Source organism: Wyeomyia smithii, chromosome 3 (assembly GCF_029784165.1).
Source record: "Wyeomyia smithii strain HCP4-BCI-WySm-NY-G18 chromosome 3, ASM2978416v1, whole genome shotgun sequence".
Classification (NCBI taxonomy): Eukaryota; Metazoa; Arthropoda; class Insecta; order Diptera; family Culicidae; genus Wyeomyia; species Wyeomyia smithii.
In genome coordinates this window covers 157,825,214-157,841,354 of record NC_073696.1, presented here as the reverse complement: position 1 = coordinate 157,841,354, position 16,141 = coordinate 157,825,214, and the positions used below count along the sequence as shown (strand labels likewise).

At 35.9% G+C, this 16,141-nt stretch overlaps 1 protein-coding gene across 1 annotated transcript in view; it reads left to right on the top strand.

Moving 5' to 3' along the window:
• LOC129727149 (aldehyde dehydrogenase, mitochondrial) overlaps positions 1–16,141 on the top strand; it is a 293,310-nt gene that overhangs the window by 146,834 nt on the left and 130,335 nt on the right. The window contains exon 3 of the mRNA XM_055684660.1: positions 305–401. Coding sequence (XP_055540635.1) covers positions 305–401 — 97 coding nt within the window. The remainder of the gene's footprint in view (positions 1–304; positions 402–16,141) is intronic.

The following is a 16,141-nucleotide window of genomic DNA, read 5'->3' as shown; positions in this document are numbered from 1 at the left end:
ATTTTCTGGAAATAATTTGCATCGTGTAATAGCACAGCAAATATATCTGCAAAAAAAATGAGCGAAGAGACTTTGATGCCACTCGAGCAAACAGAGTTTTGAACAAATATTTGTTAAATATATTTACCCGAAGAAAAATTTTGCGCAAATAAACTACATATCAAATATTGCAAATATTTGCCTCGTATAATGTCTGCTTAACTCTTGCATAGCGGTTTAGACCATACACGAAAATTTAAATTGTTAAGATTTGTTTGCTTTCGCAGTTAGGAATAACCTGAAGATAATTGGCATTATTTTTTAGGCTTGGATCCCCATGGAGGCAAATGGATGCATCTTGGCGTGGGCATTTGTTGCATAAATTAGCTGATTTGATGGAACGAGATCGAGTTTATTTGGCGGTAAGTTTTGCTCGCTTTCTAATCTGTGTTTGATAACTTAGGTAACAATTTTTGAATCGCCAGTAGTATCAATTTTTGTTATTTTCTCTGGACAAATAGTTTAATATCAATTGTTAAATTGATTTGCCCGCTCTGTTCGATCGTTATTTCCTCAATAGAATAGTTGGAGAGGTTGTTAACAAGACACGACCGTAGAGTTTACGTAGAATACGACAGCATATTTTTTTTGAATACGGGGGTTTGGTAGTAGTTGAATAAATTATGAATAAATGATTATTAGTAAATAATAAGTTTGTGTGGCCAATCAAAAATGGTAACTTCTCAACACTGTTTGGAATTTGTAACTTGATTTGTGAGGAATTTGTGTGGAATTTGTAACTTCAATAAACGAGGAAAGCAAACACTTTGCAATGAGGACTTATCATTCGTAGGGACTTAAACCTACTTGTCAAAAACGAGAAATAAACTTACTTCTAACTTAATTGCTAACTTATTGGCTATAGCTTGTCGTAGCCATTAAGAAATGCAACAATTTTTGTCGAAAATTGGTGATAATTTTATTTGACATAGCTTCTAATGTTTCAACACCAGTAAGTCTATGTAATTTGAGTGTACCAAACCAAATGGGACGCTTCAAAATCATTTTCAGAATTTTATTCTGAATCTTTTGAAGCGTTTTCTTTCATGCTAAACAACAACTTTACCAGATCGGTACAGCATAGAGCATCGCTGGTCTAATAATTTGATGCAATTTGATGCATTTTGCTTGTATACTTTCAATGTGCTCTTTGAAAATTAGCTTTTTGTCGTTAATTAGTCCCAAATAATTAACCTTTCACTTTTGCAAATAGAAAGAAATATATCTAAACTTTTGTGCAATCGTTTGCATATGACACGAAGACTTTTTCCTTTTACGAAAATACTTGTGTCATCGCAGAACAATGACTTTGTGCATCCTAGAGGTAAATCATCTATCAGATTCTGAATTTTGGTTGACAACCTGGAGAAATTTTGACTAGAAAAATTGGAAAATTGAAAGTTAACAACTTCACAATGAAACCTAAAAGATCAGCTCCAGGGGAATAATCTTCAGATTTGTTAGCTCGTATTATATTAGTAACTCTGAGCAGTTGGTAAGTAGAGGAATGCCCATGGCGAAAATGAAACTGTTCATCTGCAGAAATTGAATTTTCATTGATGTTTGACATCATCTTGTTAAGAATAATTCTCTCAAACAGGTTACTTATCGAAGAAAGCAAACTGATTGGTCGATAACTTGAAATTTCAGCTGGATTCTTATCCGGCTTCAAAATTGGAGTAATTTTTGCATTTTTCCATAATTGAATTCCATCTCACGTAAAATGCACGCGCCCGAGAATGTTAGGGCATTTAAAAACTCAATTTCTTTTATTCACCATTATACATACTCGTTTAAAATATTTTTCAATGCCGGAACAAATCATATATCTAAAAGTAGTGTAAATAATAGCAAAAATTAATAAATATCCCTCTTTTATTATTGGAAAACATTGTTGCAGGATATTTCTATATAAAGCAAAATTTTTGAAGTAGAATACTTCTCTCAGGAAGTTCGGCTACATAGGGATGTGAAATGAAAATCTAAAACCGAAAAAAGTGAAAAATATGTCCAATTTCAAATGCTAATAAATCGGTTAGTATTCGATGGTTTTCCTTCGTTCTTGCAGCAATAGATTGGAAAATCTTCTAAGATTCTTCCCAAAATAAGATAATTGTAATTTTATTATTCACACTATTGTACTATTGAAAATAGTCAAGCCTTGTCAAAACGAAAAATTCGACCTCTGATTGGTCGTTATATGCTTGCTTCCCAAGCACGGTCAACAGGATTATATACCTTGCAATTGAAAACATGCTATTTGGCCTATATAAGAGCCTGTTTCAGCCGGAGCCGCTCATAATAGTTCTAGACAGCGACAACAGCAGTAGTCCTTCCTTAGCAGCAGCACTAGCCCTGTGGTTGGTCACCACGTCTCAGGAGCAGCGCGGTTTTTCTCAGCGTGTGTCGCCAGACAGCCATTATTCCCCCCGTGTTGGGGCAGCATGAAGATTGCCATCAGGAAATCCAATTTTGGAAATCAAAATGTCTTTTTGAAGGCAAATAAACAAGTCATTGAAAGTTAATAATTTTTGTCAACGCAAGCAAGCATTCTGTGTTGCATCCTAGCAATTCAAATTTGTCTCACCCGTCTAATTTACTGAATGTGAAATAGCTTCCATAGTGCATGTTGTCCGTGTATCTTAATTCCACTAATGTTAGGGCAGCTCAAAGGTTGTAATTAGCAACCGATTTTGAACCACAACATGCTTTTTTCAAGGCAAATAAAAAAATTATTGAAGGTTAATAATTTTCTGGCATCAACACAAGCAGACATTCTGTGCGGGATGCAATCAAATTCTGTTGTAGTTGTCTAATTTTTACTTTATTTAGTAAACTCCTCACTGTAGGGGCAGCGCAAAGGCTGCGATCAGCATAACCGACATTGAATAATAAATTGCCCTGTTAGAACGCATTCACAAAAGCAGTTAGTTCGATTATGCAGAGCTAATATGAAGTCGATTCAATCAATCAGCATAAACAGAATTTCGTCGTCTCCCAGCTGCCAAGTTGCAACATGATGCAACACGCAACAGCGAGCAAAGCGCAATAAGATACGGGTTAAAACCGTTGCGTGTGTGAGAGCACCATCGGTGTTTATTCGCTGGATACACTATCTACTGTCTACTGAACGCAATAATCTGCTTACATGCGACACGGGGACGGGAACATTTTCTTCAACGAAGCTGCGCAACACGACACAAAACATGTTATTTTGTTGCTTCAATGAGAGTGCTATCGGTCCGGCTCGACAAGAAATCATTTTTGTGCATCCGTGCTACGAAACTGAGGAAAAACTTTAGAAACTGAAAAAAGAGGTGGAGCTTATCAAATGATCGCTCTGAGCCGGAATGAAGTCACACATATTTTTCAAGTTATATCATTCCACCACCTACGAAAAATAATTCATTCCTATTTTCATCCCTATATAAGAGCCTGTTTCAGCCGGAGCCGCTCATAATAGTTCTAGACAGCGACAACAGCAGTAGTCCTTCCTTAGCAGCAGCACTAGCCCTGTGGTTGGTCACCACGTCTCAGGAGCAGCGCGGTTTTTCTCAGCGTGTGTCGCCAGACAGCCATTATTCCCCCCGTGTTGGGGCAGCATGAAGATTGCCATCAGGAAATCCAATTTTGGAAATCAAAATGTCTTTTTGAAGGCAAATAAACAAGTCATTGAAAGTTAATAATTTTTGTCAACGCAAGCAAGTATTCTGTGTTGCATCCTACCAATTTAAATTTGTCGCACCCGTCTAATTTAAGCCTGTAGCCTGTACTCTTTGTCTAATGGTCAAATATTTGACCTTCTGACATAATGGTCAAATATATTTGACATCATGGTTGTTGTTTGCTCGTGTTTGCCCCATGTTAAAATTGGAGAGTGACAAATAATTAGCTTTGACCAAATTTTTATCTGTCAAAAAGTGACAAATATTTGACGCTCGGTCAAAGAGTGTACTACAGGCTTTACTGAATGTGAAATAGCTTCCACAGTGCATGTTGTCCGTGTATCTTAATTCCCCAAATGTAAGGGCAGCTCAAAGGTTGTAATTAGCAACCGATTTTGAACCGCAAAATGCTTTTTTCAAGGCAAATAAAAAAATAATTGAAGGTTAAAAATTTTCTGGCATCAACACAAGCAGACATTCTGTGTGGGATGCAATCAAATTCTGTTGAAGTTGTCCAATTTTTACTTTATTTAGTAATCCCCCCCACTGTAGGGGCAGCGCAAAGGCTGCGATTAGCATGACCAACTTTGAATAACAAACGGTTAACGTTTATTCACTAAAAATTCGTCCAATTCAAAAAAGGTTTTTGTCTGAGTACAATAATTTGCACAAAAAGACATTAAAAATTTTACCGCATTATTACACGCGTTTCTCCAGTCATGCCTCGTGAACGTGAAGGTTCCCTATCACAGACATAGATTTCGTGCTCCAGCACGTTACAACACGTGGAAATTGTCTTTTTACTAGTACTGCCCATAATTCAAAAACTGGCTAATATGCCATTTTTACCAAAATCGAGAAAACAGTTTCTCGTGATGGTACACACCCTAAACAAGGTCCCTACGGAAGCCGATTGTCAAAAAATGCATTTGGGAAGGCAGCAAACGTGGAACAATTTTGGCTAATATCCAGAATAGTTGAGAATTTGGCTAATATCCAATATCCAATTTGTACCTGTGGCATGTTCACGAACCAGTGTATTATTACTGAACTGTGTTTCTTCTAACTTTCGAAAGTGTGTTGTAGCTTGGTGGTTACTGGCGACAGGTGAGCGATCGTAAGGCTTTTGCATCAAATTTGACTTTTTCACGAAGAATATTTGATGCTACAAGAATTTATTTGTTGTACTGCGAAACCCAATGATCAAAACGTGTGACTGTTTCCTTCTGTCATAAACCTTTACATTTAAAAAAATGATATTTAGCTCTTTGATTGGGAGTATTATTAATAAAGATAAGATTCAGATTTCATTTTGGATTTGATGAGAAAAAATAGTAAAGTGGATTGTGAGATTACCATGAATAATAATATTTTCGTTATATTATTATATTGCCGCACGTAACAATTGTATCGTCGTCCTTTTCATCCTCACTTGTGCTTCCGTGTTGTTTTATTGAATTTAAAACCATTTGCATCACCAACGAGTACGATATAATTCACATCGTATGGATATTAGCCGAATTGCACACCGTTTTGTCAACTGACCTTTCGTTTATAATTGAAAAAAACGGCTACTGTGTTAAAAATACGTGGCGGATGGAATTTTTCTACAGATTTCCCTGTTTCAACTCAACGGCAAGGGTCCAGCATATATGAAGGGTGACATACTCAATAAAAAAGTTGTCATGAGCAGTCAAAATATGTTGTACCGATAAAAAACTTTCAAAGGCGCTTTTCTCGATTTGATGCCTACGGCATATTAGCCAATTTTTGAATTATGTGCAGTAGTGCAACATTTCTTGGAAGTGTTTCATTATTCTCGGGTAAGAGACTACGAGTGCATTTATTGCATTTATTGAGAAATCCATCGGAAGTGTATTCAGTGCTATGTCTAAATATATGAACGCCAAATACAAGCGTGATGCTCGGAAACGCGCGAAGGACCAGCATGGGGGAAGTGCATCGAAGAAACCAAGTACCAGTACGGAGGTCAATTTCAAAGCAGCCAGAGGTAACACGTGTTTCCAACCTCTGGTTGGGACGCTGGAGAAGGGCCTTCTACTAGAGGTAGGAGAAATCGAACCATTTTTAGGACAACCAAACAAATGAATTGAAGATTTAATATTTTCTTGTTCTGAGCTTTAACCAATAGTTAATTATCTTAATTTGAATTCACATGTACATATACGCTGACTGTTGAAACTTGTTTGCGCCGCAAAGAGTTTGTACTTTTCCTGTTCAGTGAGGTCGTATTTATATGTGCAAACTGAAATTGAGTAGTACTTCAACTTCGTTTGCACAGAATTTTCAATACTGCCAATGAGCGGTCAACATTTATTTACTAGGAAAAATGACTGACACGCAAGCAGCTGGGTTATCTTTCAGGTTAAAGTATTCTACTTCAACCTTGCGGTCGTGGCTTTGCACACAAACTTCCTGTGATTTTTTTTTCATTTGTTCGAAATAATCGCCATTTTTATCATCTTACTCGAATTTACTCTGCCGATCAATAGAGTGGCTATATCTATCGTGGAACCAAACACACATATTTATAAAAGGAAAACCAAAAGATTTGAGAGTAGCGCTAGTAACGAGACAGTTTAATTAAATCGTAAAGAGAGAAAACTTTCAGGTTTTTTCAGCTGTTTTAGCGCGGATTTTATGCTAATTTTTTCTTGCGCGGATTTTTGACTATCGCGGTTTATTACGCGAACTTTCAATTCAACGTGAGTTTTTACGCGGGTTTTCGAATTAATGGTTTTTCTCGCGGATTTTCGGATTACGCTTTTTTTTGCGCGAGCTCTTGAATCAACGCGCATTTATAAATAACCTTGTTTTTTACCTGGATTTTCGTTTTAAAAGGTTACAATGTAAATTGTTAATGAAATATTTAATGAAACATTTTATGGAAATCTTTTTGCTTCAAAAAACTAATAACGTTACTTTTAGATCTTCCATTTTCATATTATGATATTTGTTAATATAACTGGAAAAATAGGATTAAATTTATAACAAATATTTGTAATGGTCTTCTAATTTAAAATAAACATGACATTTTAAGATAAGGTGTACAGAAACTTTCAGTTGGTAGTAGTATAAATTTGACGTTATATTCGGAAATCACAATTCGGTCACAATTATCTACCGTGACTACTATTATATCTCAAATGATGCCAGTATATTATACTGTAACAATAGCTTGACAAATCTTGTCAGGAAGTAACTTATTCTGCCCATGCATTCTGTTATAATGTAACGAAGCGGTCGCATAGGGAAACCACGGGCAAGATGCACATTTTTTATCTAGCGATATTCATAATATTCGACATTCACTAATACTCTCCATGAAATAATACCAATTAAACCATTCTAATAGCATTAAAAATTATAACTTTTGAAAAATCCAAAGCCGCAATAGCCTAAACTCGACACGGCGAAAACTACATCAGTTTGCTGCTCTTATCAGGTTGGAATAATTTCGATCAATTCTTGAATATGTAAACGCTCGAAATTATCATAATACAACTGGCATTAATAATTGTTAAAATATCGATAGTTTCATATGATCAATGGTCCGTCTTGCCCTTAGTTTTCCTGTGTTGTGTTTTCATCGCAAAGAGTTTGGAAACGAAGTAGCGATGCCGTTTTGTCTGCACAACATAAATGCAGACACGGATAACTAAAAAAACCCTACCAGCTATGACGGTGCTGTGATACAGGCAAACTGGGTGGTGAAAAAATTGTTTACTGGCCATCCAACACATGATTAGTTTGGTAAAAATTGACGAATCTGTTGCGGGTGAGTAGAGTTGTCCATGTTTTTGGTCAGCTAAGCAAGCAAACTTCGAATCAAATCTGCAATGTAACCTTACAAAATATGTTAATTACATACAAGTCGTCGACTAGTGGCAATGTGATAAGTTTTGTGTTATTCCGCATATCAGTTGCATGTAAATATGATTGTAACACAGGATGATTGATACAAGTTACTGTTCGACTTCGGAGTTACACTAACCACTATGTAATAATACTGTATCTTGGAGAGTTGAAAAGTCGTTTCGCGTCAAATATGTGACCTTTCCCTCTTTCATGCAGTCTAGTATGTTTCACAGTAACTGCAGTGAGATCACAATGCGACTTTATTTTTTGTTGCTTTTTTCAAAAAAATGTTACAAGTGCTGCTTGGGCACCAGGTACTTTCATATTTTTGAAATGTTTCATAATTGATTTAATCTCATTCAAGTTAGTTTCTCATTCGCTTCTCTGCTACCGTTGCGAAAGGAAGCATTCGAATATAACCCGTTATTTTTGCTCGCTCGAACAAACAATACCGTTTGGTGTGCCGACGACAGTACGCGTCGCTTGTGTTTTTCGGTATCGGTGCTGATAAACAATAGACGTCCAGCAGCCGGAGCAAATCCTCGTGCCGCCGGGCGCTGGTTACCCCTTGCGGCACAGAAGACTGTGTACTGTGTCCAGACGGTACGCGTGTAGAGGCTGTGCCACCCCTACCATGATTTTTCGGATAAAATCCTGTACGCGCAGTCGGCGCGGAATCAATACTCACGACTTGAGCGGACAATAATTAATATTCTTTATTTTTACAAAAGCTTAAATACTGACCTACAGGTAACTCAGAGTGAGAGGTTTTTCCCCTTCGCCCTGGTCACCACATACCTAGCTGTGTTACTATAACCGATGCCATTCCTCGGTCTGTCTCTTATGATGAGTTATGATGTTATGATTAACTTTTATTACAATTAATTAAATCTGCTCCCCTCTTGGGGAGCTTCCAAGAGAGCGTGTTCTGTTACGCGCTCTGGTTACTGACATCGACATTCTTTGAGATCGCGAGCGGGCGCTGTTGAGTACCAGTATTTGCCCACGTTTGCTTATATTATTTTATCGCGCAAGGCAAAGTGCTCCGCTAACATTTGCATAGCGGCACTGTTCGCGGTCTTTCTTCAAGTTCTTTCCTGCATTGTTTATAAATAATCTGGTCTTAGTGGACGACGGCACAAGGCCGTGTTCCGGTTTACATTCTACCTGTTATCATTTCATTTGACAGAAGGCTTACTTTCTTCCGGACTAAGCTAAAATGTACCGTCTGATTGATGCAACGTGACGGAACGTTTGGTTTTGCGCCGGGTGTGACGTCACATCTGCCACCCCGCCTAGTTGGCCATTACCTGGAAGAGACAATGGTCACTTGGTCCGTTCTGACAGCCGATAGGTGTGTTTTTCTTAACAAATATTTTCGTGTTTTTCATGCAACTATATACATATTCGTTTTCATATGATATGCCTTCTTTCCTTTGCACGTAAAATTCAATTAATGCATGCTACATTGCTACATATCATTTCTACATAAATCAACGTTTTCAGACATGGAATTTTTTCATAAAAAAATAACAAACGTTCGCTCGCCTGGTGCGCTGCTCCATGTAGATATCCGCTGCATGACTGTCGTGTTCAAGCGTCGGGTTACAGGGCGTTTGAAACGGAAGGGTGTGTCTGGCAGTAGAGGTTCTCATCGGTTGGTTGTAATGTCATCCTCACGAACTAAACTCTAAGGCTTCATCGGGTCATTTACATTAGTTCAATGGTTGCCATTGCATTTTAATTAAGGCTGCAGTTCATCTGGTTGTTTTACGATTGTTCAGAGTTTCTTGTTGAACCTCATTGTTGGGTTAGCCGTGTCCCTTTGACATCGACCGGCTGTATTTTGTTTGGCTTATAATATTGTTACGCGCCGTGTGGCGAAAAGATTTGCGATTGCCACCGGCTCTGTTGCATAATGCAGTCACTTGGTTTGGCATCCTTGACCGCCTGCGCGGGGTATCCAATTACCCGCTAACATATGTGCGCACACTTTAAAATCGTAATGCGGAAAGAACATTGTTGATGTATCAAGTGCAAAATTTTAAAGCGTCATTTTGCTTGTTTGGCTTTGACCTCGAATCCTTATTTGTAGAAGTCAATAACTCTCCATATATATTTGGATCAAATTATTACGCACTTCGCTGTGTAGTTTGATGTATTCGTCTTCGCGCTAAAGTCTGAAGTCGCTGAAGTTGAGTTCTGTTGCACATCTGGCCTCCTCAGTGCCGGAAACTGGATGCTGCTCGTCTCTATTGGTAATATCGTCTGGCCACAACCCCATCGCCCATAGACACCCGCCCTTCCACTCCCCTCGCAACCGTCTGCTTTCCTTTCCGCGTTATACTGGCATTATGGTATGCCCTATCTCAGCCTTCGTTCTGGTCATCTCTTCGTCTTGTAGATCTGCAACTCGTGCTCGTTGTCAATTCTTAGATGCTGGCTTTCCTACTTAGCAATTGGTGCATTTATTTTTTGCCATTATTTCATCAATTCTTTTTTTTTGTTTTGTTACTTTTTCCACCTGCTGTTTAAAATTACTGTTCACTCGCGTACGGGCTTTTTACATTCTATTATCTACCCTACTCTTCTACTTACAATCTAGGCCCTTATTTTTCTTCTGCTCGGATAACATAATTTGTTTTTTTTTTCCCTACTAAGATGTACATCATTTCTAGTGTTTGATTTATCCGATTTTTGACATTCCAATGTGCATTGTTTACTTTTTTCCATTATGCACTCTCTAACTTTGATATTTGATGTTTTTTACACTGAAAATCATTTCGACACATATCAATCTATTTATCTGTATTAGGCTTTCTAAGGGAAGTTGCGATATCATTGCATATTTTTTGCCCGCGATAGAAACAAACAGCTTCTGTAGATGCTTCGTCGATTATGCTCATCATAAACATCCAAACTTTTCTAATCCGTATAGGGTAGGTGAGCCAGTTATGGCAAGTAGGGTTTGCAATATTCCCGAGAATAGTTTTCCCGGGAAACGGGAATGAAAAATCTCATTTCCCGGGAATTCCCGGGAACCGGGAAAAGAAAAATCCTTGGCAAAAATGAGATTTCAAATAAAGTTTACTAATAAAAAGTTTCAAACAACCGTTTACAATTTAATTATCAATTTAAGAACAAAATTTATTCAAGTTCACTCCAGAAATTCATGAACAATCGTCTATCAATCGCCTCAGTTCCGCTGACAATTTTTCGTTAGGCCCAAATAATGTAGTTCCCTTGTGTAAAACTTTGCTTAAGATCGCTGAATCACCGCTGGTGTCCGATTTCTAAATTACTTCTAAATGACCGATTCCAGCTCTTGCTACATTTCATTAGAAACTGAAGAGTCCAATACTTTTAGTTTGTTGAAGATAAAGCTGAGTGTTTGGCAACCAGATTTTAGAGCATTTGAATGCCTTCGTAATTAATGTGAAATCGCGGCCAAAACCCAAGTTACACAGACTGAGTTTTATTATTTATTTATTTCTGGTCGCATTGATTTACGGGTTTCAATTTTTTTTTAGCAATTTACAGGTTTCAATTTTTTTTGTCAATAAACAAAGAAAAAATCAAGCAACTATCCGCTTAGTAGTGAACTCACTAGCAAAAAAAGACATGAGACGAAGAAAATATTTCTTAATTTATCGTTTACTGAATAAGACAGCATATATTTTTGACAAATAAATTAAGCAAATAATTTGATATTACACGCAAATATTGATCGTCGTTTCAAGCAAATATTTGCTTCGTATAATGCACACTATGGATCTGCTCTACATTTCTATGACGTAAGTTACGTGTTTTGTCAGGGTTGATATTTGTTGACACTCTTGAGGGAAAGTGAAAAAAAGCATCCAAAAACGTTATTTTTTTACAATCCTTTCAGAGTTCTCCTTTCCCGCTTTTTGCATGGAAGTGAACTGTCAAAACACCTCATTATATTTCATGCGATGGAAGCAAGACAACAAAATCAGTTTATCAGTTAACAAGGATTGTCAAGGCATCGGTCGGTGTCAGTGAAAAAGTATTTCGGTGAGGTTTATTTTGGTCGAGTGGACTGTTTGTTTTTCTTTTTCGCTTTGAATTGAAAATCATTCGGTTGGATTTGTCGTCAAATTTTATTCTGTAACCGTGAACGATGCGCGCGATCTATTTCATCTGAGTATAACAGCACGTTACTAGGACCAGTGTGTGTATCTGAAAAAGTGCTGCGATCATTGGAAGTGAAGATTGAAAATGATTGGCTGATATTTTTGAAGAATTTTGCTGAAGAAAATGACTTTTATCAGCACTGGTTTTGATACGATATTTAGTTTTATTGCAATATTGTATGGAAAATTTTCCGAGGAGCTCGAGAATCCCGGGATCCCGGGATCCCGGGAATCAATATTCCTATTCCCGGGATCCGGGAATCCCGGGAAAAGGCAATTCCCGGGATCCGGGAATCCCGGGAATAGGAATATTGATTCCCGGGATCCCGGGAATCCCGGGAAAAGGCAATTCCCGGGAATTTGTTCCCGGGATTGCAAACCCTAATGGCAAGTGCACCAGTTATGGCTATATCGCATAAGCACCATTGCGCTTGTTATGGTTATGGCAATACTCCATTTATGGCAATACTAGTTATGGCAATACTCCATTTAAATACTATAGGCCATAACTGGTTCATGCCATAACTGGTACATTTTTTAGGTATTGCCATAACTGATACTTCTCCCCTAGGTAAGTTAATTAATTTTTATTTGAATTTTTAATTTAAAAAAATCTTAAACTATCTCAACTAATGTAATGTATGTGTAATGGCCACGGTCCTTACAAAAAAAAAAAAGAATTTATATGGGCACTTTTCCACGGGGGGGAGGTAAAAATCGTCAAAAATTTGTCCACGTGGATGGCCCCTATCTCAAAATCAAACGTATTTTTTTGTTGTTGATAAACTGTACTTTCAGAAAAATACCACTTTGATGCAATGAAAATGGTGCTATGCACTTAAAAATAAATTCAAACTTCCCTCATTTTTCTCGACCAAAAAGGTATATAACCTCTTAAATGACTTTGTCCTCAAAGTCTTACAGGTCTGTTGGTCATTGGTAAGTTGATTTACTTTTGGATTTCGTTGTTTCTTTCAGGAGAAATATCGGGATAAGCCACTGTATCTGAGATTGGTGCTGAAGGTTTTTGTTGTGTTTCCAAGACTATTTGGACTTGATTTTTTCTACACACTTTTTGTACAAATGCCTAAATTGTTATTGTGATGATTATAATTGAAATTGTTCCAATGCTTATGGATCCAAACGAATTGAACTTCCATCTCAATGATTCAATTTGTAAATATACGTGTTTTAACATACTTCTATGTTTCAATGTTAAATTTGTTAAGTATTGCGGTGGAGGTATGTCTATGACACCCTGTTCATAAACTAATAAGTCTGTTGTTGGCCGATAAGAGTTGTCAGTAATTTCTAAGAAATAATTTGTATATTCGTTGTTGTCCAAATATATATTGCAATCTTCAAATTGTATCAAAAATGAACCATTTAATTGTTGTGTATGATTTCTACAAACTGATTGTAATTTCACGTTGACATTATTTAATAGAATTGTTCCATCATTGACTCTTTTTATTATTCTACTGGTTTAAACTTTTTCGAAGCTGCAGTTAGCATGTTGAATTTGTAATAAGTTGTTTATGCATAAATTCTGGATCTGTAATGTATCAGCCTCACATATGAATATGTCCGTTTCTGTTTGACATTCAATAGGAGTCTCATAGATATTTGAATCATTCTTTAAAATGTAGTTATACTTAATTGAGATCCTTTTGTCGTTTAGAATGAGCGGATCTATGGATTCGTAGCCGTATTCTTCATTTGATAATTGTGGTATTTTATACATGTATGTAATGTGAGTTTTATTCGTAAAGACCTGTGCTATTGATTTAGATAAAAGGTCTCCATATAATTTAACATGTATGTTCGCGTTTTCTAAAAAATGTTTTCATGTTGAGATAGTCTTTGAACGATAAGATGCGGCTGCTCGGAATTCCATGTCTGGATAGTAAAATGGCATCCTCTAATATTTCTATTTGATGTTGAATTGTGTCGATATTTTGTATGATTGTTAAAAAATTAAATTCGATAACGTGCTGCTGTTGTGACTTGTAATCCAATAGGCGAAGATCGTTCGTGATTTTATTAATTTGTTTAATTCTTCCGTTAATAGTTTGATTTATTAAAAGTTGATTTTTATTGTCTTCGATTAATTTGTTCATGGTGTTGTAAATTATTTGAAGATCATCAGCATCAGGCGCTCCAGCAATCCATTTCCAAACAGTTCCGATTTTGTCCCATCTTTTTGTACGATATTTGGTGGGGTTTATTTTCGAGAATGTTTGTTGTAATATTATATTCTTATTTTGTAACAATCTATATAATCGATGATTATATATTTTTTGATTGACCAATTTTTCAGTTATCTATTATTTCTTCAAATTGGTATACTTTTATTGGTTGCATTATTCTAGCTTGTCCTAATTTTATTCTCGCTTTTCCAAGCGGTATGATTGCTAATGAATTTTCATTTAAATTATGAATATGTATAGTAGAAGTGACATAATTGAAAAACATAGAAGCACAAATTCTGTAATTCACTTCGGTCGCATTTTACGCGGGTTGTTTCTATGCGTTTTTTTAAAAGGGATATTTTAACAATAACGCGGATTATTTTCACTCGATTCGGAAGATTATCTGTACGCGGTATCAAATAAGTTTAGTATAAGTATATCCAATCTAATCTTTTAAATGCGGTACAACCAACCGCGTAAAAAGCGACCCCACTGTATAAATTATAAAATGAAACTGTAATATAAAATATAAATCGGAGGTATTGCAACGTCCATAGGCTTTCCACTTTCCGCGTTAAAATATCAGTTTAACTTTTCTTGTGGCCCATCATTAACTTTTTTTTTTCATCAAATGATCTTCAAATAACCTTCTTAAATTTTATAAAGTAGCTTAAATTCCTACCAGAGCCATTGAGAGATGTCACAGTTGATTATATAACTTTTGACGAAGTTTTAGTTTTAAATATGCTGGATGTATCAAAAGGTGCGGGACCAGATATGCTACCGCCAGTATTTAGAAACCAGTTTCGAAGGAACTTGCACAACCTCCGTTGTGGTTGTTCAATTCTTCCCTAGAATGCAGCACAATACCACCAATTTGGGAAGAGTCATTTTTAATCCCAATTTTCAAAAGCGGCAAGAACTAAAACTATCGTGGAGTTGCTATAATATCGTGCATTCCTAAACTATTTGAATCAATCATCAATCAATGTATTTTTGCACAACTTAAAAATTTGATTTCTACCAAACAACACGGTTTCATCAAAGGCCGTTCAACGGCCACAAACTTGTTGAATTTTGTGACTTTCACTATAAACGCAATGGATAAAGGAAATCAAGTTGAAACATTATATACTGACTTCAGTAAGGCATTCGATAGAGTTGACATCCCTCTATTGCTTTCCAAACTATCTAAAACTAGTTGAACGTTCCCGGCGATGCTCGGGATCAAAAGTTTCAAAATTAGGAATCATTTTTTATAATTCATTGCATTATTAGCACAACTCACTTCAAAAATATTTTACATCTTATACGTCCAACATCACTTTAAGTATTTTAACATTCTGAGAACGCACAGAACGGAAATACCCATATTGGATTGTGATTCGGGGATGTTTTACAGAAACTGGAAGCCGCCATTTCGGATTTCAAAATGACGTATGGAGTTCGAAAGTTTCGGAATATTGAAATGGTTGGCCAAATACCACTTTAGATTATTTTCCTTAAAACCAGAAGTTGTTATTTAGGAAAATGTTATGTGGGGTCATCCCAGTTCCGAATATACCACACTCGGGTGATAACCGGATATTCGGCAATCGTTCACAGTAAAACCTCTTTTATGTAATTTTTAGAAGAAAGAAATCAAAGTAAGAAGAATTTAGCGTGACCATTCATGCTTAGTCCTCCTCTATAATCATACCAAAAGAGATAACATGTGAATTTTTATAACGAAAGTGTTTGTTGGTGGCCAAGGAACACGTCTGAGAAGAAGTTCACGTTTTAATCCACATAACTGCGTAGAAATTAAAAAAAAAAGATTAAAAGCCAAATGTCCCAAGATCTAGTTCTGTAGAGTAAAAAAGTATTTCAAACCCCAAAATGTGTTACTATTCACAAAACTACGAAAACATCAGAAATGTAATTTTCATATAATATTTGCAGAAATTTTGCATGTATTATATGTGTAATATATATATATATATATATATATATATATATATATATATATATATATATATATATATATATATATATATATATATATATATATATATATATATATATATATATATATATATATATATATATATATATATATATATATATATATATATATATATATATATATATATATATATATATATATATATATATATATATATATATATATTATATATATATATATATATATATATATATATATATATAT